This window comes from Coturnix japonica, chromosome 5 (genome assembly GCF_054131305.1).
Source record: "Coturnix japonica strain WE chromosome 5, WE-NBRP24, whole genome shotgun sequence".
NCBI lineage: Eukaryota > Metazoa > Chordata > Aves > Galliformes > Phasianidae > Coturnix > Coturnix japonica.
In genome coordinates this window covers 42326003-42349641 of record NC_140667.1, presented here as the reverse complement: position 1 = coordinate 42349641, position 23639 = coordinate 42326003, and the positions used below count along the sequence as shown (strand labels likewise).

Sequence of the window (23639 nt, the reverse complement as noted above, 5' to 3'; positions counted from 1 at the left end):
GATTCAGGGGAGCTCATGTTCGTTTTGGAAATCAGTGGTCACATTTCAAAGCTGCTTTGTGTCACAAATATATGATGAAACAGTCACGTCTGAAGGGAAGTGGCTGTGATGGACGGCTGCATGAAGGCTGCAGCTGCTCGGGGTGTTCTCAGAACATCATTGCTAAAATGTGTTTTCCTTCCTTTGAAAACGCAGTGAGGAAACCTTGGGTCAGTTCAGAGAGAGCTGAATGGGTGAAATAAATACCCTGCGAATGAGCAGGGATGCTCCTGGCCTTGTTTTGTTGATGCAGTCAACATGTGACCTTGCTCAAGTTCAGTGAGGGCTGTGTCTGAATAGGTGCCCAGGAGGTGAATTGGAGAAGTTCAAGCCTGTAGTTTGTCTTTCTTCCCCTTCAGCCTTGCAGAGTAAGGGAGCAGGAGGGGGTAGGAGCACAGTGACTGAAAACAAAGGGTCAGGAGGGATTTTCCTTGTTTATTCTTGTCGCTTTCTGTGCTTTTTCTCTCTAGATCTAAGTAGGAAGTAAAAGTAGAAACGTCTTACCAGTTTTCACTTGTTTTGATCTCTTGTAAGATGTAAGACCTCAGATATGTGTTTAAAACTTATCCTCACAGTAACCCAGTGTTTTCTAAACCTCTTAGGACTCTTGCCCTGCTTAGTGTTTATCACATTTGTTTGTTTGTTTTGTGCATACAGTTAGAAAGCAGTTTATACACGCAGAGCTTTCTGAAGAGGTCTGTGTCTCATGGAGAAGTTTGCAGAGCACGGTGCGACATCCTTCAGCATTCCCACAGCATGCAGCCCTCTCTTTCTTTGTGGTCTTTCTTCTCTTCCTTCTTGCATTCGCTGCTGTATTTTCAGAACAAACATTCTAAGGGCACACATTTTCTGAATGAGGAGTAAACGTGGTGGTGGTGCTTAGATGTGTTGCCTTATATTTGACAGACAGCTTTGTTTCTTCAGATAGCCAGGGGTGTTACAGCAGCGTGAGTGATGATACAGACCTGCTGCTTGTATTCCAAATGCCTTATCATCTGGAAGAGAAAGTGCTGGCCTAGGCAGCCTGATTTCACAAGTAGCCAAGCTGGTCTAACACCTTCCTGCTGCTGCTGGAGGAGTTCTTCCTGCTTTTGCACCTTCCCTCTGCAGTTTCTCCTCATACACGTTTGTGCCTCTGCCTTGCGTTGGAGAACAGCAGAGATGGCTCTTACTGCGCTGGGCCGGCAGAAAGCTGGGTGTCCTGTCTGCTTTAGCTCCTGGCTGCTGAGCTCAGCCGCCTCCTGGGGTCTGCCGTGGGTAGCAGCAATAAGCAGAGCAGGGGGAGAGGTTTTCCTCTTGGCCGCTGCTTGTTGCTGTTTGTGTTGACCTACAAGGAATTGCTGGTATTGTACACGTAACTGTTAGAGAAACATTGTTCACGACTGCTAGTGCTGGGTTGGCTACATTGTTTCTTTAAAAGTTATAAGAAGGAATAATGGCTTGACTCATCCACGTGTTAAAACTGCCTCAGATTCCTTTCAGTTAATTCAAGGGTTAATGTTGGGTCAGAAATCCTTAACCGTGCCAAATCTGGGCCCTTCCTCCATCCCCCTTGTCTGTCTTGTAAGTAAGCAGGTATAAAAATTTGATGGTTACATTCTCTGCAGTTGTGTCTGCACTGAACACTATTTAATCAGGAGTGACTGGAGACAACAACCAGGTAAAAAGCAGCTTAGCATAATATCTATAAATTGGAGGACATCTGTCCAGTTGTGCAACATTTGTTGGTGGCAAAACCTGTAATCGTTTCTGCTGCTGCCTCTGGAGAGAGAGCTTGGTCTTTGCATCAAGCATCTCTGATAGTGACAAGCATAGGTTATAAACTTCCAAGTATTGAGGCTTCCCTGATGGGCCCTGTGGGGGTGGAAGGAGGACAAGATGAGGCTTTCTGTGGCTGTCTGGCACTGGTGGGTGGTGAAGAACTGCCATATCTCCTGTAGTGGGTAGCAGTGGCTCATCTGTGTGCTTTTGTTTGAGCTTTGGGCATTGGATCATCCCCTGGAAGAAAAACACCCCTCTTCTGGCCTGGCAAACAATCCACAATTATCATGGAGAGATGGCCAGATCTCTGACTGGTGCGGTTTAGGAGTTAAGGAAGAGTGCTTGATGGATGCAAAGCTGGGTAGAGTCAGGATCTCCTCTGTGTCTTCATTCTGCTTTTTGATCAGCTACTTTTATTCCTTGACTTGAGAGAGCAGAAGTTATGTTGTTGTCATCTCAGATTTGCTGCTGTGTAGCTGTTTGGATGAGGGGACTCTGCCGCTGTGACGTGCTCTGGTTTTGCCTTCCATTTAAGCATTCCCTAGAGTCTTCTTTTGCTTAGAAGCAACAGGAAAAGTGGCTTCTCCTTTAAGACAAAAAATGACAAGAAGCAAGATTAAAAGGAATTTCTATCTGCCACAGCATGTGCATTTCCTGGTTTCCAAATCCTTCTTTGATTACCTTTGTAAGCTAAGCTAAATATAAATAAGAAAAAGCTATTTTTTAAATGATTCTCCCTTGTATGATTCCTAGAAGAAAACCTGTGATCAAATACAGACACATACTTTCTGTTCCCTCTTAAACACACAAAGATCGTAATCATGATGGTGAAGGTTCTGCTTGCCGTGCCTCCTGCTGCCACATCACGGATACAAACTGTGTTATCTTTTCTTCTGCTCTGGAGTGTGTTCACAGAAGGGCAGTGAAGCTGGTGCTGGGTCTGGAACACAGGTTTTATGAGGGGTGGCTGGGGGAACTGGAATTGCTCAGTCTGCAGAAGATGAGGCTCAGGGGAGGCTGTATCACTCTACAACTACCTGAAAGGAGGTTGTGGTGAGGTGGGGGTTGGCCTCATCTCCCAGGTAACAGCGATAGGAGCAGCAAAGCTGCCCAGGGAGGTGATGGAGTCACTGTCCCTGGGGGGGTTTAAGGAAAGAATAGCTGTTGTACTGAGGGACGTGTTTTAGTGGGGAAATATTGATGGTAGGTGGGAGGTTGGACTTAGATGATCATTGAGGTCTTTTACAAATGTTATGATTCCTGATTCTGTGTGTCCATATTGCACTTGACTGAATGGGCCAAGTTTAATTTAAGCATTCCACACATCAATAATCTAGGTGATGAACTGTGGTTGTTCATACTGTTCTGATGATCTTAATACTTCACAAAACCCGAGACCCAGAATTCTTTTTTAAATGTCAGAAAAAGAACATAGTTTGAATTTGTTGTTGAAGTTTTTCTAATATACGCCCTCAGTGCTTGTAGTGTCACTGTAGGTGAAAGCTTGCTTAATCTAAGTGTATGTATAAATACTCAGGGATTCTGTAATATTTTTCTTCAGGTTTGGGATGCCAAAGAGGGTAATTGCATAGATGCTACAGAACTGCACAGTGAAAGGGTTCCATTCTCTGTGTGCTTTAGAGTCAGAGGAATGAGTGACTGTGTATAATTAAAGGTGCTAATGTGTAGAATTAAATTCTTTTGAGCAGCTGACAGTGTATATTGTGCTTGTAGTTTCCACATGTGTAAGGCTGACCAGACAAGGTCCTGCTGGATTCTGTTTTGGATCAGCTGCAATTGGACAATATGACCACCAGAAGCCCCTTCCCACCTCAGCCATCCAATGGTTCTGTGAATCCTTACTACTTAAGATTCAGTAATAAAATTATAAGTAGCATGTTTATTTCTACGTATCATACCATGAACACTGGAAATCTCACACGTCCTCTTTATCCCTTTGGCACCTTATTCACCTACTTTTTCTTTTCTTCTTCTTTTTTTTTTTATTCCCATTTTTGGCATTGTGGAGTTAAGGGCTGAGGTGATGTTCTCCCCCTCTTCTTTCTTGCTCTGTTCTGACAACTTCCCACTTCATCTAATTGATTTCCCCTTGTTCGGTGTCTTCATTTTCAACTAATGATAATGGCGATCTTTCAGTTTCAACATATTTTGATAATTATGCTATTTAAGAGCCTAAATATGTTACCTAAAACACTGGAGATTTTACTGGGAAGAAGGTGAAATGATGCAGTGTGTTTTAGCTTTGTTATCTGCTTACTTACAAAGAAAGATTAATTCTTGCTTGGCTGGTCACCTCAGATTCTGTAGCTAGATTGCTCTGTTTTCTATTCCTAAATACTTTCTATTCAAATTCATATCCTCAGGGGTTGAGTTTTGAGCCTCTTTGCTTAAATCTTTGCAGTAGGAGATTTTATCCTAATTCTGCACATTTTTCTTGCAGCTGCATGGTTCAGAAGAGGGTGCAATGGAACTAAAAATACTTCTAATCTATGACCATTTGGCATCTAAAAAAGAAAACACTCATTTTTGGTTGTTTCCTGCCCCATACTCCTGCTGGCTTTAGATGTTGAGCTTTGTAAGGTGTTACTATTTTTGTTAGTGCAGGATTGTGGATCTTCTTGCTGTGGATCTTCCACAGCAGTAGACTGCAGATGTTGAGTTGTAGAGGAATGCTGTGTGCCTGGAGCCTTGATACCAGGAGCTGGGCTACTGATGACTGCTGCCATGGGGGGGGGGTTAGCTAGCAATTGCAAGAGGCACTTCCTTGTGCTATTAAAAATACAACTGAAGTAAATAAGTATTGTGTCCTTCTAAATTTTATGTTTCCTTCATGAATATTAAGAACAGTTTAGAAGACAGAAAAATTGTAGTTGTGTGACCTAGACAGCATTTTATTTGTTTTTAATCCAAGTCTGTTGAACCACACCAGAAGTGATACTTTAACTAAGCAGTTATTTACTGCTCTGTAGAATAACAGGTAGCAGATTGATTCATTATATTGGAAGCACTTGATCATTCACTATTTTTATCTTGGTGTACTGTGGAATTAAGAAAAATGTTACAGTCACCTGTTGGAAAAGGAATGTGCAGGTGAGAGAAACAGCTCCTGTTCTGTATTCAGTTTTTGCTCAAATCGTTTGAGCTGTGCTCAGTGCAGCCATTCTCTACCTTTTCTCCTGAAGGTACTCATAGAAAGGAATTTAGCAAGAGTTGTTCCTGCCACATAGCCTGCTAACAGCCCCTCTGTTCTTCAGCAGACACCTTGAGATTATGGTAGCATTCTTCAGAAGACTGATTGTTTTATATTTTATCATGTAATCCAGTGGAATACTGAAGACAGACAATAGCAAGTCTTAAACTAACAGCAGTAAGTAGTCATCATCTGTGATCCAGGATAATTCTGTTTTCTTTTCTGCAAATGCTTTGGATCCTGTTGTTGTGATAAGAATTCTGTTTCAAAAAGTAAATGTTAAAACTCAAATTACAGAGCAGCTGCCACGATATTTTTAGCTGCTGCCTTACAAAGATATGTTAGTGTTGTTTTGTTCTCCTGTCTTTATGCCAGCCTTTAGTCTTGTTTTTAAGGTGGTCAAGGTTAATATGTATTACAGAAAGGGATAACTGTGCTCACGCAAGGTTCTTCTCAAGATGCTTTGTATGAGCATATCTGAGCTGAAAGAAAACAGCTGGCCTGTCTAGAAGCATTCAGATTTTTTTTGCTTTTCCTTTCTGTGCTAACATGGATTATTTTACCTAAAGCATCCTTCAGTTTGACTTGGATTTCTGAGGTGTTCAGACTTGTCTCTCGTTATAATGGAATTCTCTTCGGACAGGTTCCTTAGGGCAGTGGGTACAGCCCCAAGCTGCCAGAGTTCACGCAGAGTCCAGACAATGCTCTCAGACAAAGGGTTTGAATTTGGGTGATGCTGTGTGGAGACGGGGTTGGACTCAGTGATCCTTGCTGGTCCCGTCCCTTCCAACTCAGGACATTCTGTGATTCTATAGTTGAAGGCTGAGAATTTCATGTTAGAGAAGTGGATAGTATCAGTGATTCCGTAGGGGGCAATCTGGGCCATCCTTCCTCACTCAGGAAATTGTTCTGCTTTGCAATTGTGATGCATAGTGTAGTTATTGTTGATGGACTCTTTATCATAAGAATGTATGAATACTCTCCTTTGATTTTATATTGATCTAAAAGTATCTCAGTTTTCTGAAAGCAACAAACCAGTTTCAATACATGAAACCCCTTTACAAACAGGTTTTCCTTCTGAGACATCTGTTTAGATGAAACAGAACTAGGCTTCAAGGTGTGTAATAATCTATTTGCAGTTTAATTGTTTATGGTGTGTTTCATAGAAGAACGTAATCTAGATAGCTCATTGTGCTGAAAGAAAAAGCAAGTTTTTCCTCAAACATTCCTTAGGTTATTTCAGGATTATTTAGGGAATATTCAAAACTGATTGAAATCACTCTGCTAGTGCTATGGTATGCAATAAATGGTTTGCTTTGGAAATGTCTGTCTAATTGGAACTTTGAAACTCTGTGGTGTTTTTAACAATCTTGTTGATTGTTGAGACAGTTGACAGGTCTCAAGCTAACGCTTTGTCAATAGAGCCTCCTTTCAGGCATAGATTAATTCAAGAATATACTGCCACCTTCTTGCCCTGACTCACTGACTTCACAAATGAGTGTCTCAATAAAGACCAAATCCTGCTTTGCAGTATTTTTTATGATTTGCATTCTGTGATGAGTGGTCTTCTCATGTTAGTCATCAGCAACCGCGCATGTGGAGCAGTTCTGTGATGAAAGCCAGTCACTGCTCTTCTCACAGTACTGTCTCGTGTTCTATAGCTGTGGTACGGGGAGAGGGGGTGTTATGCCATATGTGGATGACCTGGAATAACAGTTTCTGTTTTGATGCTTAATCTATGTATAAGTTGCAGCTGTTGTTTTCTCCTCTCCAATCTTTTCTCTGAAAGAAAGCATGTGTAATTCATGTTGCTGCATTGTGACTATCTCTTGCTAGCGTATGGGTTCTTAGCTTCCTTAACTTGCACCAGTGATGGGAACAAAATATCTGGGTGTCATAGACTACTTTGATTCCCATGCACAGTATCTGGATGGTTTCTGAGTATACACCGGCATGAATTTAAGGCTTTGGTCTCGTTTGTTTCTTATTAGAGGTGGTGCTTATTTAAAAGACATTTTCAGAGGGAAGAAACTTAGAGTAGAGGGGCTTGAGTGGGAAAATAGAGAGAGGGGTGCTAGGCTGGCTGCTATGAGGTCCCTCTGGAGCCTTTTCTTTTCCAGACTCAGACTCTTTGTAGGAAAGGTGCTTCAGGCCTCTGATCATCTTTGAGGCCCTCTCTGAACCCTTATGGGTCCATGTCCTTTGTCTGCTTGGAGCCCCAGGGCTGCAAGCAGTACTGCAGGTGGGATCTCACAAAGGTGGAGTGGAGCAGTACAGTCTCCTCCCTCCCGCTGCTGATCACGCTGCTTTTGTTGCTGCCCAGGATACATTTGGCTTTCTGGTCTGCAAAGTGCGCGTTGCCAGCTAATGTTGAGCCTCTCATCAATCAACACATCCAAGTCCTTTAGTAAGAGTGATGGCTTCAGTGCTGTAAGAGTCCTCATGCCTCAGGGGATGTATTTTCTCATGTAGCAATAAAAGGTTATTTTTCTTTTCCTTAATGTCTAACTCTTCTTCAAGCTGTGTATTAATCTAATGTAACCTTCCAAAACCAGTTGTTTCACATGCTTCTGTGACAATTTCACAATTTGTACGAACAAAATATCTCTTCCAGCTCTTGTATGGTTTTCTCGTGTGGGGTTATCTTATTTATTTATTTATTAATAACCTGCTCCTCCCCAAAGAAACTGTTGTATTTGACCTAAAGAAATGCGTCCCATGGGAGGGTCGGCCAGGACTATTGAGACCTGCTATAAAGGAATGCATACAGCAGGGATCTCCAAGTTTCTTTTTTGGTATTTTTGTAATTCTTGTACTTGAAGCGTTGAAGAATGTCGGTGGTAGACCTTGTTGTTTTGATAGATATAAATCAGGGAGGAATTACCTACTTAAGTATCAGCCTTGTGAAGCTTATATGTTTTGACGTGTTTTCATCCACTTTTTAGCCGCTGCTTAGCTTTAAAAATGTAATTAAGCAGAATTCATCTCAGTTGTTCCTCTCCAAAGTAGGATGTTACTGTGCTGACATCAAGTATTATTTTTAAGTCCCACTCTTACTTTTCCTTCCCCTTTTAAAGTGTTGAGAGGCTCATAAACAGAAATTGTGTACTGAGTGAGAAAACTCGGGTGTATTCCAAATGTTATTAGTAAAACGCCTACACTGAAAGGACCTTTCAGTGCCTATTCTTTGCAAGGCAAAGAAAAAATTCCTGCTCTGAGGAATGGTTTTTGTGGGTTTGGAGTGATCTCTGTGCTCCTTTCACACAGCACATTAGATTCTTTACACTAAATTCTAACCTGAACTGCATTGCAGTGTAAAAGCAACTAACTTTTCTGTGCAAGCAGTTTACATGCTTTGATTTCCAACAAACTATAACAAAGTAGATGCTGAGTGTCTTTAAAGCAAGTAAAACAACCTCATTTTAGCACATTGCTTCCCTCTGAAAGTTGGTTTTGTTGTGGAAAATCATAGAACCACAAGGTTGGAAAGGACCTATAAGATCATCTAGTCCAACTGTCCTCCCATTACTATTGCAACCACAAGCTACTAAACCATATGTCGTAGCTCCTCATCCGGACATTGGATATCAACAGATATCTGTTGATATTGGTAGAAAACTAGTCCATGCTGACATAGTTAAGGTGTTAGTCAATATTTCTGTATATATAATGAAGGAATTAGAATCATGTGTGCAGTTGCAGAGCAATGATCTTAATCTGTGTGTACTGATGAGGCTGGTCCTCTGACCTGTCAGGTTCTTCAGAGGTGGTGGAGGCTCAGATGCAGCTTTAGGGAAGTTGGTGTTTCCTACTGTTAGTCACTTTTAAGGCCATATTTGGAATTCTGCATCTAGCTTTGGGCTTCCCAGAACACAAAGGATGTTGATATAGTGGGGTGAGTACACCAATATGACAGGATAGAGTGCATGACCTTTGAGAACAGCCAAGAGCTAATTTTACTAAACCCCAGAAAGCTAAAAGGGGACTCTTATGCTGTCATCTCTCCTTTACCCCTTGACTATGAGAGCTAGCCTATTCTCGGAATTGCATCATGAAATGTAAATTGCTTCAAAAATTCCTAGATGTACACTGGTAACACTGTGAATTTATAGGAACAACCTGTATCCTTCTCTACTCTTATTTCCTCAGGGGATTTCAGACTTAAGGTATAGCTTATCAGAAGAAACTTCAAATCATGGCAGTTTTGGTTGCCTGTGGGATGGTCCGGAATTATGATCTGAGTATAGTAAAGTGTTCAGTTTACCTTCAGTGCTGTGTGCTCCAGGCTGTATGTAAAATACTGTATTGTACAAACATATTCTTTACATTTGTCAGAACTTACATTTGACAAGTTGACATTTTTTGTTTTGTTTTCTTAAACTGTCCCTAAGTGTATCAGATGTTTAAAATAAAAACCTTTTCAGTCAGGATTTGTGAAGTGATGAACAACTTCCTTGTCATGTCACAGAAATTGGATGCTGGACTTTCAGATGCTTGTCAAACTGTCATTTGTTTGTTAGTACAGCTAAACAGCTATAAATTTTGCCATATGGGCATTGAATAGGCAAATAAAAGCTTTCTTTTAGTTGGCCATTTGTGGTTAATGAAGTTTTATTATTATCTTGTAGCTATATTGTTAAATAATATTGTTTGCTGTGGGCTGGGAATTGGGCGCCTTTAATACTTACTTGAAAGATATTGAGTGCCACTGCTTTGCAGAATGTCTCCATAGTAATGATGCTCCAGGGAAATACTTCATTTTTCCATTCTTTGTCTTTCAAGAGACCAGCATTTTTGATAGGGTAGATCAAAACTGTGTGCAGAGGGCCTCATCGTTGTGAGGGTAAATTGAGGGGAGGATTAGGCAAAACTGAACACTTGAGAAGGTATAAAGGTGTTCTTAAAAGAAGTACAGATTAAAGCATGACACTTTGAATTACTTGGTGTAGTCTCCTCTAAACATGAGATGACCACCAAAAGTATCAGGAGAAACTTTTTGGCGGGCAGAGGAAGGGAATTGTTACTGCAGACCTGAGTCATGAGTCTGGCAGCTGCATTCTGAAAACCTGAAAACTAAGCAGGGTGATAACCAGGCTGCATACATGGCTTGTCTCATCTTCATTTGGAAGCTGAGATCTTTCCGTTCTGCGGTGCTATTTAAACAATTAAACATGAGAACATATAAATGTCCAGATCACCATGGATATAATTCCCAGAACATCAGATTAAAATTGTCAGTGGAAAAATAACCAATCCCTTGATATCTCTGCTGTTTGTCAGGACTCTTAGACTCTCTTGGAGAAATTTAGAAATTTTAGATTTAAAAATGAGCAGTAAGCTAGAGTTTTTCATGTTTTTTCCTAGATTTTTGTGTTTTTAGTTGATAGGCCATTACAGGACAGAACTGGTCTTTGTGGCTTACTGCATAATGGCATTGTATGTAGGTCACGTATAGTAGTCCAACAGACACAGTACTGAGATTTGCTGTACTTAAATACAAGCTAATGTTGATGTATTTATACTTGCTGAAGGAAGGTTTTTTCTGCTACATCAATGCTGAGTTGTGCTTATCTCGGCCTTTCCATGCCTTCCCACAGCCTCTACGGACAGTGCTAAAGGGCATGGGGCTGTCAGCAGTTTCCTGATTGCCAGCATTTTGCCTTCTCCATTTTTTAAAGTCTATTTTACTTATTTATTTTCAATTAATATTTGAGCATGCAGCCACTGTTTGCAAGACATAATATGGTATTTTCAAGTCCCAAATAGTGAGGTGATGGTGTTTATAGCTCTCTTTTCACTAGAAGAACAATTGAATGTATTTCAGCAAAATAAGTTCGATCATCCTGGATAGGCACGAGGTAGAGGATGACCACTTTCTTGAATTTCAGTATTACACACTATCTCCAGAAGTGATGATGTGTCTCTTAAGGAGAAAGATGAGAAATAGAATGCCACACTGAAGATGTGAGATGGCTGGAGCCCAAACAAGATCAGAGTGATAGCTATGTTCTTACAGCTCAAGTGTGAATAATGACCAGAAACATTCTGGGTGACATCCCCTTTACACTGGTGAGACCTGACCTGGAGTATTGCATCCGGATGTGGAGTCCTCAGTACAGGGGAGAAATGGACATGAGGGAGTGTGTCCAGAGGAGGGCCACAAAAATGATCCAAGAGATGGAACACTCCTATAAGGACAAACTGACAGAGCTGGGGCTGTTTGAGCTGGAGAAGGGAAGGCTGCAAAGTGACCTGATATTGACCTTTCAGTATCTAAAGGAGAGCTGTAAAAAAGTAGGGGATGGACTCATCAGCAGGGTCTGTTGTGACAGGACAAGGGGAAATGGTTTCAAACTAAAAGAGGGGAGATTTAAATTAGATTGGAGATTAGATTGAGTATAAGAAAAATGTTTTTTACAATATGGGTAGTGAAGTACCAGCACAGAGAGGAGGTGGATGCCCTGTCCCTCAAGACATTCAAGGTCAGGCTGGATGGGGCTCTGAGCAACCTGATCTGGTGGTAGGTGTTTGTGTTCACTGCACTGGAGTTGGACTAGATAACCTGTAAGGGTTTCTTCCAATTGAGATGAATATTGGATTCTATGACGTGCAATATGGAACTTGTGGCAAAAAAAAATAAAATCCTTTATGTCTGTGTTCGTACTTGAAACCACAACAGGTGTTTTATGAAATGGTATTTTTTGTTAAAATGAGTATTAGAAATGAATTTTTACAAATTCAGAACGCTGCAGTATCCACAAGGCTTTTGAAATAGATGTTGCTTTTAAAATAAAAAGCGTACTGGCTTCAGGTTAATACTGTGATTCATTACAGCTTAGGACATAAGACACTTATATCTACAATAGTGGGCATGTAAAAGATAAATTGAAAAGTAAAATGAAGTGCCCATATGATGTGTTAAATCTAAGTAGTTGACTCTGTGCTTGTTTCAGTTTGTATTTAAAATTCAAGTCTGGAAATTTTCAGTGGAGGTAATAGTAACTACACTGAAATATTAGTGAAATAAAATGATTTCTAGTATTTCATGTTGTTTTTTGTTTTTTGTTTTTTTAATCTATTTGCAGATGATATGGCAGAACTTCTTCTTGGAGAGTCCAAACTAGAACAGTTTTTGAAGGAAAATGCTCTTAAACAGAGCAGTAGTCCACGGGGCCCCCGGCCAAAGCTAACTGAGGTCAGGAAGCATCTAACAGCAGCACTTGATAGAGGAAACCTGAAGGTAAGTTGGTCAGCCTGGGCAAGAATTAGAAAAGCTGAAACTGACTGGGTTATTTTGCTGATTATGGAGAAAAAAACATGGAAAAATCTTGTTTCTTGTTTTATTGTTATTCCCATCATTGGTGCCATGCTATTTTGTGCCTGTTTCTTCATGGATCTCCATTCATATAAATTTTTTGCCTTCTTTTGTTAGAAGAACAGGAAAATTCTCATTGACTTCTTGAAGGCTTATATGAAGATCTTGCAGATTGTTTTGTGGATGTTTTACCTGGAGTACATAACTAAATCATTATTTGGACTAAATTCTAAACTAAATTGTTCTTTGCAGTACATTAAAAAGAGATGTTATAAATATGAAATATTTTACTAAGTTCTGTGATAGTCTCAAAAGTACTTAAGAAAGTTTTCTTAAGTTATGTTTGTGGAGAAAAGTGAAGTTAATACTTGAGAGGAATAATTAAGTCACTTTTTTTTTTATATCAGCCATTCTGTTCCTTTGATTAATTACTGCCATAGCTACTCTATTGCTTATTGATTCTATATTCCTGGCCATCTCTTGAGAGATGAGAACCGTGCTTTACAGTCATCTGTCACTTCCTATCTGGTGTTTTCTGTGATTCCTGGGAGAGTTCTTTTCTTTTTTCTTCCATTCTTCCACGAGTCCTTTTCTGGAGACCTTCCTCCTTTCTTGACACTCTGGGATCGTGCAGATTATGTAAATATTTTTGCCTTAGAGCACACTTTAAGTTTTGACACTATGTTGCGCTTATGTGTTGGAATCATTGGAGAGGTGGTAATGGTAGGTTGCCTTTAAATAGTTTTGTCCCCTGGCGAAGCTGGAGCTTAACAGACAGGTATTTCTCTTTCACGTGTGAGTAAACATATGACAGTGTAAAATGTCTGATAATGCTTTTCACTAGCTTGATGGCATATGACTAAATGACTTCAGCCCCTGTTTCAAGTTTCGCTAATGTTACGTGGAGTTAGAATTCTGGTGGGCTTTAGCTCTCTTGCAAAAAAAAATCTACTTGGGGTTTCCATGGTGAGTGTATTCATAAAACAGGCCAACTAAGTGTCAGAAATAATCAGATGTGTTTTGATTGGGAATAAAAACTTTCTTATTCCTATTCCTTCTAGCCAGAATTCTTACAAGAGGCTAACCTACTTATGGCCAAATTGAACTATGTGGAAGGTGATTACAAGGAAGCTCTGAACACATATGCCAGAGTTGGAGTTGATGATTTGCAGCTAGCTGCTGTGCCACCATATAGGTTACGGATGATTGCTGAAGCATACTCTACTAAAGGTAAGATTACTCTATCCAGTAAATTAATGTGGAACAAGTATTTAAAAGTATCTTGCCCAAAGTTAGAGACACAAAGAACTGGTGTTTGTATCATTAAAACAGGGGTAGAGTGCCATATGTGCAGATGAGTAAGATAATGATTTGCCTTCTTTAAACTAATCAGTTTGTCTACGCTGACAAGACACTCACCTCTATTCAGATTTCCATTTTAACTCCAGTCACCCCGTAAAATTTTTAGATATGTATTTGAAAGTCCTTGAATATCTGAATGCCAAAATAACTGTGGCAGTACACTAGAATTATGATCACTCTTCTTGAAAATTGAGGCCTAAAAAGGTGGTGCGGTTGTTGTGTGGTCAGAATTAAAGAACCTTGATTCACAGTGCTTTTAGTGAATGTTGGAATTCTTAGCCTAGGTTACACTAAACTAATTGAGCAAATGAGTTATAGTATGATAAAAGAATTTAAAACTATATTTTGTTCTGCAATTTTAGAAACTTTTAAGATTGAATATATTTAAAAATAGTTCAGAAAGTGATTTTTTTTCTCCTTTTGAGGAATCCAGGCTAGTGGAAATTGTAATGCTGGCCTGATGTCTGAAGGTGGCAGTACCACTTCAGGTTAGAAAACTCTTTGAAGGGCTGCGAGGAAAGAAGTCTTTAGAGGAAAGCACGGTTTGTGCGCCATAGGTTTATGAGAATTTCTTGCGTATAAATTCTTGTGTTTTGTGTTTGCCATGTTTAATTGGGCAAATCTGGTGGCTATTACTTTTCTGTTGTTGTATTCATGTCTAGAACTGCTGTGGTTTTTGTGTTTTTTTTTCTCTCTGTTTCCAGTTTGAATGGATGATTAATGAAACTTGATATCCCTCCCCACAGTTGTAAGCCCATCATTTCCTGTGTGTTCCAGAATAAGAATGAAGTAGCAGAGCAGTCTTAAATTCAGTGTTCAACATCTAGAAATATTTAGAGTAATTCACACCTAAATAGTGTACATTAATTAACAGAAGTATGTTTAACTTTCCTCTCCTTTTCCTCCTCTCCTGAGATTTCAATTTTCTCCATGTGAGAGTGGACTATGGAGAGAGTCTCAGTCTGAAGAACCTCTTTAGAGGCTATTGGAGGTTTGTAGTTACTTTGCAGTGAAATACAAATTATTCTTGTGGGGACTTTGTGCTTCACTGCAGTTTGTATTTGTGTTTGCAGGCTCAAGGATAACCTGAATATGCAAAGAGAAAAGATTTCTAAGCTTTTAGCTTTTATTTCTTTGGCAGTCACAGACCGATCCTTGTTATTTCCAAGAAACTGTGAACTGCCCATGACTGCACAATGCGATGCATTCACAAAGATATCCTCAAAACTGTTATTACAAAAATGAATTACATATGCATTAATATCCTTAAAAGAAAGCCTTTAATTCTCAGTGCTATGTTTAGCTTTAGCAGAAGACACTGTATTTAGTAGGAATATAATCAAGAGGCATAATACTGAGTAGGCCAGAAAAGGCACTTAAATCCAGCAAGGAAGATTAAATTATTGTTATTCTTTTCTTGACAATGTCTAATTAGTGATATACTCCATTTTGAGAAGGAGAAAAATCTTAACATATAAAGTATTAAAAAGAGAAAAATTATGAATCCATAAAGAAGAAACTGCAGATTACGTATTTGTATCCTTTTTCATCTTGCTTTTTTAGGTTAGGCTTGTGTATCTAACTCCAGCTTTCCATACCATACTTTTCTTAAAAGATGAACCAGGAAAAAATTGGTATGGCTCTATTATCACACCGAAGCATGTATTTTTAGATTCCATTTCATTAATGAGTGAAGCTAATATTCTAGGGATATGGCCTCTGGGATCACGACAATTAGGTTTGTGCAAATTTTCATCAGTTTATGAATGGGGTAATGTACTGGAAAGAACACATAGGCTTTATTCAAATACTGTGTGTGGCATTTTCTTCTGTGTTTTTAAGCAATTTTTGTTTGCCTATGGAAGCAGAGATGAGGTGCTAGCATAGTGGGATATCTTGTTAATTTGGGGAGGTGTAGCTTGTCAGTGGTGCTCAAATAACAACTATGTAATTAACTGGGAAATAGGCTTATTGAAGACTTAGGTAATGTGATTCTTGTACTGCTGAGTAAGTAAAGATGACTGAAAAATGAATTTAGAGTATTTGGCTTTGCATATCAGTGAATTTTTCTACAGATGCTCAAAGACAAACGTAACAGTTTATAAGTCTTGCATTTCTTCAAGTTTTGAACTCTATAAACTTTAGATTTTAGTTAAGAAGTAGTGTTCATATTTACTATATTGTCATAGGACGGTAGAGTACTACAGGGATCTGACAGGAGAGCATTGCAGTTACATCCTTGTTAAGTATGAGAGAGACGTCATACAAGTTAGAATGTGACATTACAGGATTGTAGCCCTATTGCTCAGGCCATTTTTTGTCTCATATTGCTTGTACAAATAAGTGCATTTATATTTAGATGATGTGTGTTGAGTAAAGTGAGACTGTCCTTACTGCTGCTGACCCATATTCAAATTTAATGTTGCATTTACCAAGTTAAGTGACTGGCTATTAATTAGTTCCACTTAAACATGGAAATACTCATTAGGTTCAGCCAAAGTGTCAGGTGAATGTGAATTGCTGCATTTATCTTTAATCGTATACGATTGTAATGAGATCTTGTGCGCTGCTAGGCTATTGCAACAGACACTGAGAAGCTCTTCATGGAAGAATGCTAAATGAAAGCTGTTTTAGTTATTATGCCAGAGATCTCCAGCCTGATTAGGCAATGTGTCAGGAACTCAGCTTCTTTAAGGAGCTGCAGTCCATCAGCAGGCAGTTTGCATGCTGTGGCTGCTTAAAGCTTTTCCAGATAAAGCTTTTCTTTTCCCAGCTTGAGCAGAGATTGAAGTGGGAAAGCTTCCCTCAGTCTGGAGAAAAGAAGACTGATGGGGGAACTGCTTAATATTTATAAGTATCTAATGGGACATGAGAGGAAATTGGATGAGGTCTGGCTCTTCTCAGTGGTATGTAGTGACAGGACAAGGAACAGTGCTCTAAAACCTGAGGGTAGGAAGTTCCATCCAAACATGTGGAAGAACTTCTTTACAGCAAAGATGACAGACCCTCTTGAACAGGTTGCCCAGAGAAGTTGTGGAGTCTCTTACTATCGAGATATTTAAAACCCAGCCAGACACTCACCTGTGCGGCCTATTGTGAGGATAGATGGACTTGATAATCTCTTGGGGTCCTTTCCAACCCATACTGTTCTGTGCTTTTAGAGCCAGTGTTTGAAACCCCAACACTGAATGTATTAAAACAAGTTTCAGAAATCATGTTGGCTTTTTATTTGTTTGTTTATATAGAAAATCATAGAATCGTTAAGCTTGGAAAAGACTCCTAAGATCATCCAGTCTTCTATGCTGTGTCGTTCAGTACAGCATCTGAATGTTCCTTGAACACCTCCAGGGACGGTGATTCCACTGCCTCCCAGGGCAGCCCATTCAATTCCTACTCTATTCTTAGTCTTTCTCCTTTCAATAATACTTAACAAATAGCAGTAGTAAATTGAAAAGGAAAAAAGTTCATACTTTGCTCCTTAAAAAAAAAAAAGTTCTCTATAAACAAGTAACAATCTTTTACTGAAGACTTCCAGAAATAAGTCCTTAAGTGAAATCAGTAGAGACATGAATGTCACTTGGAATAAGTGATAAGGCAATCTACTGTTTGCTTTCATTACACACACAAAAAAAAATTATAAATGATCCATGATTTAAATATTTAAAGAAAACCTTTGCTAGTTAACATGTAATCGAAATATCAGACATACCCTTTCCTTGTTCAAATACTATTTTTTGCTGTTTTGCTGTTTTGACAAACGATTTTAGAGTTACATACAAGCTTAACTAGTGTGGACTTGTATTCATTTCACTGCTTCTCACTTTCTTTTCCCTCAGGAGTCCTCTTGCTTGATATCAGGACTAGAAATGTATGAGATAAGTGTATGAGATAAATGTCTTTCCAAAATAAAACTGACCCAGTTTGTTGGAAGTTTTTTAGTTGCAGGTGGTTTTGGTTGGAAGGACTTGAACTTAAAAGCCATGAATATCAAAATCAACTTGTATGATACCCACTGGTATGATATTCATGAATGCAGAATAAAACAAAATAAAGGCTAAATAAAGAAATAGCCATGACCTATACCATAAATGCAGTAATATCTCATAGGAGTGGCGTGCAGCTCTTTGCTGAATATTTAAAAAAAAAGTTTATAAATAGTTTGAGAAATTCCTGCCCTTTTGAGGGAGAGAAGCAGTGATGATTGCCTGGCAGATGTGGAAACAAGCACAAAGGGGAGATCTGCCTTGTCCAAATATATGCAAACATTTCAGCAGATGATTTAAGGTGATACTGTGTCTTCATGTGTTTTTTGATACTGTGTGTTGCCACTTGCTTATTTATTTCTCAGGAGGCTAATATAATAATCCCTTATTTTTCAGTCACTGTTTATCTTCTCCCAATACTCTCATGACAAGTGGGCAGTATATTAAAGGGTTGTTATCAGTATATTATAATTTATTTCTAATTAAAAATATTTTCCTGTATTTCAATACACTTTTACACTTCATTAGCTGTATGTAAGAAAAACATAAATGATTAGCTTGGAGTCTGAAGGTGCTGTTTTATTTTAACTTGATACAGAAATTGTAATTTATTAAAGGGCTTTCTTCTAGCTTGTGTGTTTTTGTTTTTGATACAGTAATGAATTGTGATTATTCCTTCTGTTGTCAAACCAAATAATTCTATCCTAATAAGTGGTCATTTCATAGAAGTTCTCCAAATTTACTTCCTGTTCCAACACACTGTGTGCTTAAAATACATATTTTTTGCAGGTTGCAATAAACATCCTAGCAAAAATACAGTTGTATAGCAGGATTAGTATAAGAAATAGTATTATGTGCTTCACCAAAAGACCCTGTTAGAATGTTCTGCTTCTACTTTACTGGTTTCTGGCAGTGATTCTTTCTGAGAGTTTATCATGTCTTCAAAAAAAAAATCTTGGCTAAAATGAGAAAATGCCTGTACACTGAGTTATCCAGACTAAAAATATTATAATAGTGGTCATCATTTATAAAATAGTAATAGTGAATCCAGGTCAATTCTATGAAAAGCTGGTTGAGTAATATTTTTCTTGTAGAGGATTACTGTGTGGCTCTTGTTGTGTGTTATGGGAGAGAAGGAGTAGGGAGGAATGATCTTCTTACCAACTAGCTGATGCTTTCAGCCTCTTGGTGATTTTATTAGCAAAGGTTGCTATAGACTATATAATTAATTTTTAGAGATACTTTACCACAGCATGTCAGAAAAGTCCAGTGTCTGTTGTACTCAGGTTTGGCAGGCTTTTAAGATGTGATCTATTGCATGTTTGCTGGGCTTAAGGAAAATACAGGTTTTTTTAGAAATATACTGAATTTTATCTTTTCTTAAGCAGAGCAGTTAGTGGTAAAGTCAGGATTGTGTCTGATCTGGGTGTGTAGTTTGCAGATTGATGTAGATTTTGTGTTGTTTCTAAGTGGTAAAAATGTGGCCAGTGAGCTCTGGTGTAGGCATCCTCTTGAACAAGAAACATGGCTTTATTCCTTTTTAATAAAGATGATTTGCACTTTTGTTGGGAGATACTGAATCTTATAGAATTATAGAATCATGAGGTTGGAAAGGACCTCCAAGATCATCTAGTCCATTCTCCCTCTACCATACCTACAGAAAACCTTTAAAACATATCTCCTAGCTCCCTTTCCAGATGCTTCTTGAACACTGCCAGGGATGGCAACTCCACCACCTCCCTGAGCAGCTTTCCAGCACTTGACTGCTCTCTGAGAGGAAAATGTTCCTTCTTATGTCTAGTCTAAACCTCTTCTGGCACAACTTGCGGCCATTTGCTGGGGTCCTGTTTGTTGCCTGGGAGAAGCCCCTCCTCATCACAACCTCCCTTCTGGAAGTTGTAGAATGTGATGTGTGTGGTCATTTAAACTGTGAAATTGTACTAATATGGGAGCAGCTGAAGGCTCTTCTAGATCAGCACTTACTACTGACAAGCTGGAATAATGACCTGAAATAAGTCTCTTAAGAATATGTGAAAAGTGCTACACTTCTAATGCAAACCAGTTCTGTTCATTTGTATTAAAAAATATTCTATATTAAATGCAGAATTTTTTTCATCTTTTCTGCTAAGTACTGTTGAGGATTCAAATAGAGATAGTAGAGGTATGCATCCAGTTTTGGATCTGTGAGTCAAGATAGATATGACCTGTTGGAAAGTGTCCAGAGGAGATGAAAATGATTAGCTGTCAAGGCAGAATGATAAGAGTGAGAATAGATGTTCCTTGTAGCAGACACGTTTCTCTTTCTCTAGACTGACATTAGAAAAGACATTTTGTAAAGAAAGGAATAAACTCTGTGAAGAAGGCTAGGAGTAGTTAATGCAGAGAAAGGGATTTAGACATTAGGAAAAAATACTAATTTAAGAATAGTTGATCTCTACAGTAAATTGCATAGGAAGGTCATAGGCATCCCTAGAGCTGGATCAGAGGACCACAACTTCGTAAGTTCTTAATTTATTTTTTTGTGATTTCGTTACTTCCTCTAATTGAAGGGTCTCAGTGTTATGTAGTATTGTAGTACTATATGACGTTAGTTTTTAATGCTTCTTATGACATTGTTTTACATTCAGGTCTCTGTCTTGAGAAGCTGCCAATTTCTTCTTCAGCTAGCAACCTTCATGTGGACCGTGAACAAGAAATTGTGACATGCTATGAGAAAGCTGGGGATATTGCTCTTCTATACCTTCAGGAGATAGAAAGGGTAAGCTAATTGTATAGCTGAAGAACTGTGTAGTTACTTTTTTTCGTTACTCATCTGAAAGAATATCTGATGTTCTCTTAGGACTTCACTGCACACCTCCTATTGGTGTGCAGTAACTCAGGGTGCCTTAATAAGTGGCCATTTTTTCATCTGTTTAGCTCCATTCCCATTGTGTCATTGCAGGGTGGCCTTTCTAAAAGTTCTCTTTTACCAGATTCACCAAATTCTTAGCTTCCTTTTTAATTTGGGTGACTGATAAGTAAGTGGTTCATTTATCACTCTTTCAAGCTTTTGATTTCATTGAAACCCTAAACTGATATTACAGAACTTGTTAATTTTTGTTGTCAGCATTTCTGTCTTCTGTACTCCTAGGTAATTAATACTAATATACAAAACAGAAGCCCTAAGCCAGGGCCTACTACACATGAACAGGAACTTGGTTTTTTCTTGGAAACAGGACTACAGAGGGCGCATGTTTTATATTTCAAGAACGGGTAAGATTTGATTCACCATTTTTGTTGCTGTTTCTTTTTAGGATTTGTATTTTATTTTTACAAACATTTTTAACAGTTGTGGATCGTACCTCTTTATTAATAAAGTATTAATATTTTGATTGAATGGAGTGACTGCCCATTTTGTATACATCTAGTTGTTATTAGATCCTTTGATTAAAATGTGTAACAAAACCTTGTGTTAACTTAAAGTACATTAAGCATGAACTATTTTTGGTGTTGTTTTTTATTTTACTATTAGAATGTAAATGTTAGACACTGTTAGAAGGTGACTGATAACATATTGAAGTTCCTGATACTTATAATGTTGATTTGTATAATTTTTTTCCAAATCTCTTCAGTTATCACTTATTTTAACATTATGCTGCAGGATAAATGTGCATGAAGACCAACAGTATGTATTCAAGTATACAATCTCCATTGTACCTGCTCTATAGATCCTTTTAGATTCTGCATGGGAGGTCCTTTATGATTTAAATAACACTTCTATTAAAAGACTAATATTAAATTCAGTCATCATTCAGAAAGTGAAAAAAGGAATACCATTCTCCATACTTAAGAGCTTCAGAACTTTGCACAGATGTTTGTTAAGTACATTTCTGACATTTGTTATTGAAAGCACAGAGATTTGCTGGGCTTTTTGTTTTGCTGGGAAATTGCTGTTTGATTGAACTGATGGAATTCTGGATAGGGATAGCATTTTGTTCCAAAAATGTTTCTTATTCATTCATGTACGTAAACAGGAGGTGAAGGTAAATCATGCAGTGTCTGTAAAGAGTTTGAGATTTTCATGTGCTAATGGTTGGTTGATGAAAGGACATCCAAATTTTAAAACTATTCTGAGATGCCATGGTGGGAATTGTCACTAAGCTTCTCAAAGTAATGGAGTGATGCAGCCATAACGTGTGATGTGAGAATTACATCTGAGTTCCATTTTCATCATTTAATTGCAATAGGAATCGAATGTTCTAAAAGTTTGTATTTTTCATTTACCAAGGCTACTATTTTCACATCTGCACAAAAGACAATTAACATACATGTCTTGAAAGAATCACAGTGGCAATCCTGGTAAAGAATAAACTAAATTCCACAATTTGAATAATTTTGATGGAAGGCTGTGAATGAAAATGGTCCAATTTAATTTGACATCTTGTGGCTATGAAAAATCAGATGTAGCAAAACAAAATGAGAGAAACAACCCCAAACCAAGCAAGCAACCAAAAGAATGCCAACAACAACCCCACACAAATAGTGTATAATGTCACTAAAGAACATCTGGCCTATAGAGGAATTAGATTTTTCCTAGACCATATCAGCTGGTCTGGCACAAACTTTAAAAATCTGATTTTGTTCTGTGTGCACTTCAATCCATCATAGTAAAGCTGAAGATGTTGTCAACTCCTGCATAAACATGCAGCCCTTTTTTCTTTTTTCCAGTCTTCAGTAAAGTGGCCACTTGTAGTTTACAAGCTCATTATGCATCATCAGTTTAATTTTAAATGTAATCTATCAATTTTATTGGCCAGTATTAGAAACAGTAGAAAGGGAAATGAGGTGTTAGGGAAATACAAATCAGTGCCAATCATTATTTTACATACTTCTACCATTATATCTTTTAGCTCCCTTTCTTAATTTAGAGCCAATCCCGACTCTTTCAAGATTGCCTAATATGGTCAATCTGCCAGGCTTTTAGTTATTGCTGCTTTTATGGGTCCCTTCTCTTTTTGTTGTTTGTTTTCACTTGAATTTATCAGAGCTGAACAGAGGACTGCTACTTTAAATATTTATATGTATATAAATAGTGACAAATTTACAGCATACTTTTTAATGATTTGTAGTACTTTATTTTTAAATGTAGCATGTATCCTGATGTTTGGTTTATACAAATTAGGTACAGGATGCTTCCATTCTGCTTTTGAACATACTTCGAGTTTTAATTTAATATAAAAATGTAAAGATTATATGAAATTTTTAATCATAAAAAGTGTAGGTATTTTTAACATAGGTATTTTTAATATAGCTTAGAATCTTAAACACTTAGTTTAAATAAGCTTTTTGCAGTTGAAGCTGTAGATGCTAAAAGGGCTTGAATCCTGTGGAGGAGGCAGGAAGTCAACCAAGTTTAGCTGCCTGTGAGTGAAGCAGAAAAGTGTGCCAGTCTGCTTTTACAGGCAGACCAACTCTGGTATTCATATTGCAATGTAGTGGAGTACTCATGAGGTGATATTTTGACACCAAGAGAAGTGAAATTCAAAATGAAAGTTCCTTCCAGTAAAATATAATGGAACACTTTTCCGAGTGAATTGAAATTTTATCTTAATGCCAAAATTGTGATTATAGTAATTTGTATGCTAGGGCATATAAATCATCGTATGAAGCATCTGAGTATACGCTTATGGATAAATGGTATGGATTTCTTAGCATTTGCTCTTAGTCTTCAGCTCAATTCCTATAATTACTAAAAAAAAATCTCTTAAAATCTGATGAAGGTCTCAATTTGTCTGAAGTTCTTTTGTGATGGAGTGTTTTACTGTTGTAGATTTGCTGTGTGTCTTTGTTCACTTGGTTATTCACTGCTTTTACTTTTGCTTCATCCAGTGTAAGTGGAAAATCCATTCTTTATGTCAGGTACAAACTTTTACACCACCCATAAGAATATCATTTTAGCAGTAACGCAGGGAGTGTTGCTGCAAAGAAT

General features: G+C 38.2%; 1 protein-coding gene across 4 annotated transcripts in view; it reads left to right on the top strand.

The window, feature by feature from the left end:
* The window catches only part of TTC7B (tetratricopeptide repeat domain 7B), a 108927-nt gene that overhangs the window by 4453 nt on the left and 80835 nt on the right, over window positions 1-23639 (top strand). For all 4 annotated transcript variants that reach the window (XM_015865358.3, XM_015865357.3, XM_015865356.3 and 1 more), the window contains exons 2-5: window positions 12097-12251; window positions 13388-13556; window positions 20299-20429; window positions 20802-20923. In XM_015865358.3, coding sequence (XP_015720844.1) covers window positions 12097-12251; window positions 13388-13556; window positions 20299-20429; window positions 20802-20923 — 577 coding nt within the window. The remainder of the gene's footprint in view (window positions 1-12096; window positions 12252-13387; window positions 13557-20298; window positions 20430-20801; window positions 20924-23639) is intronic.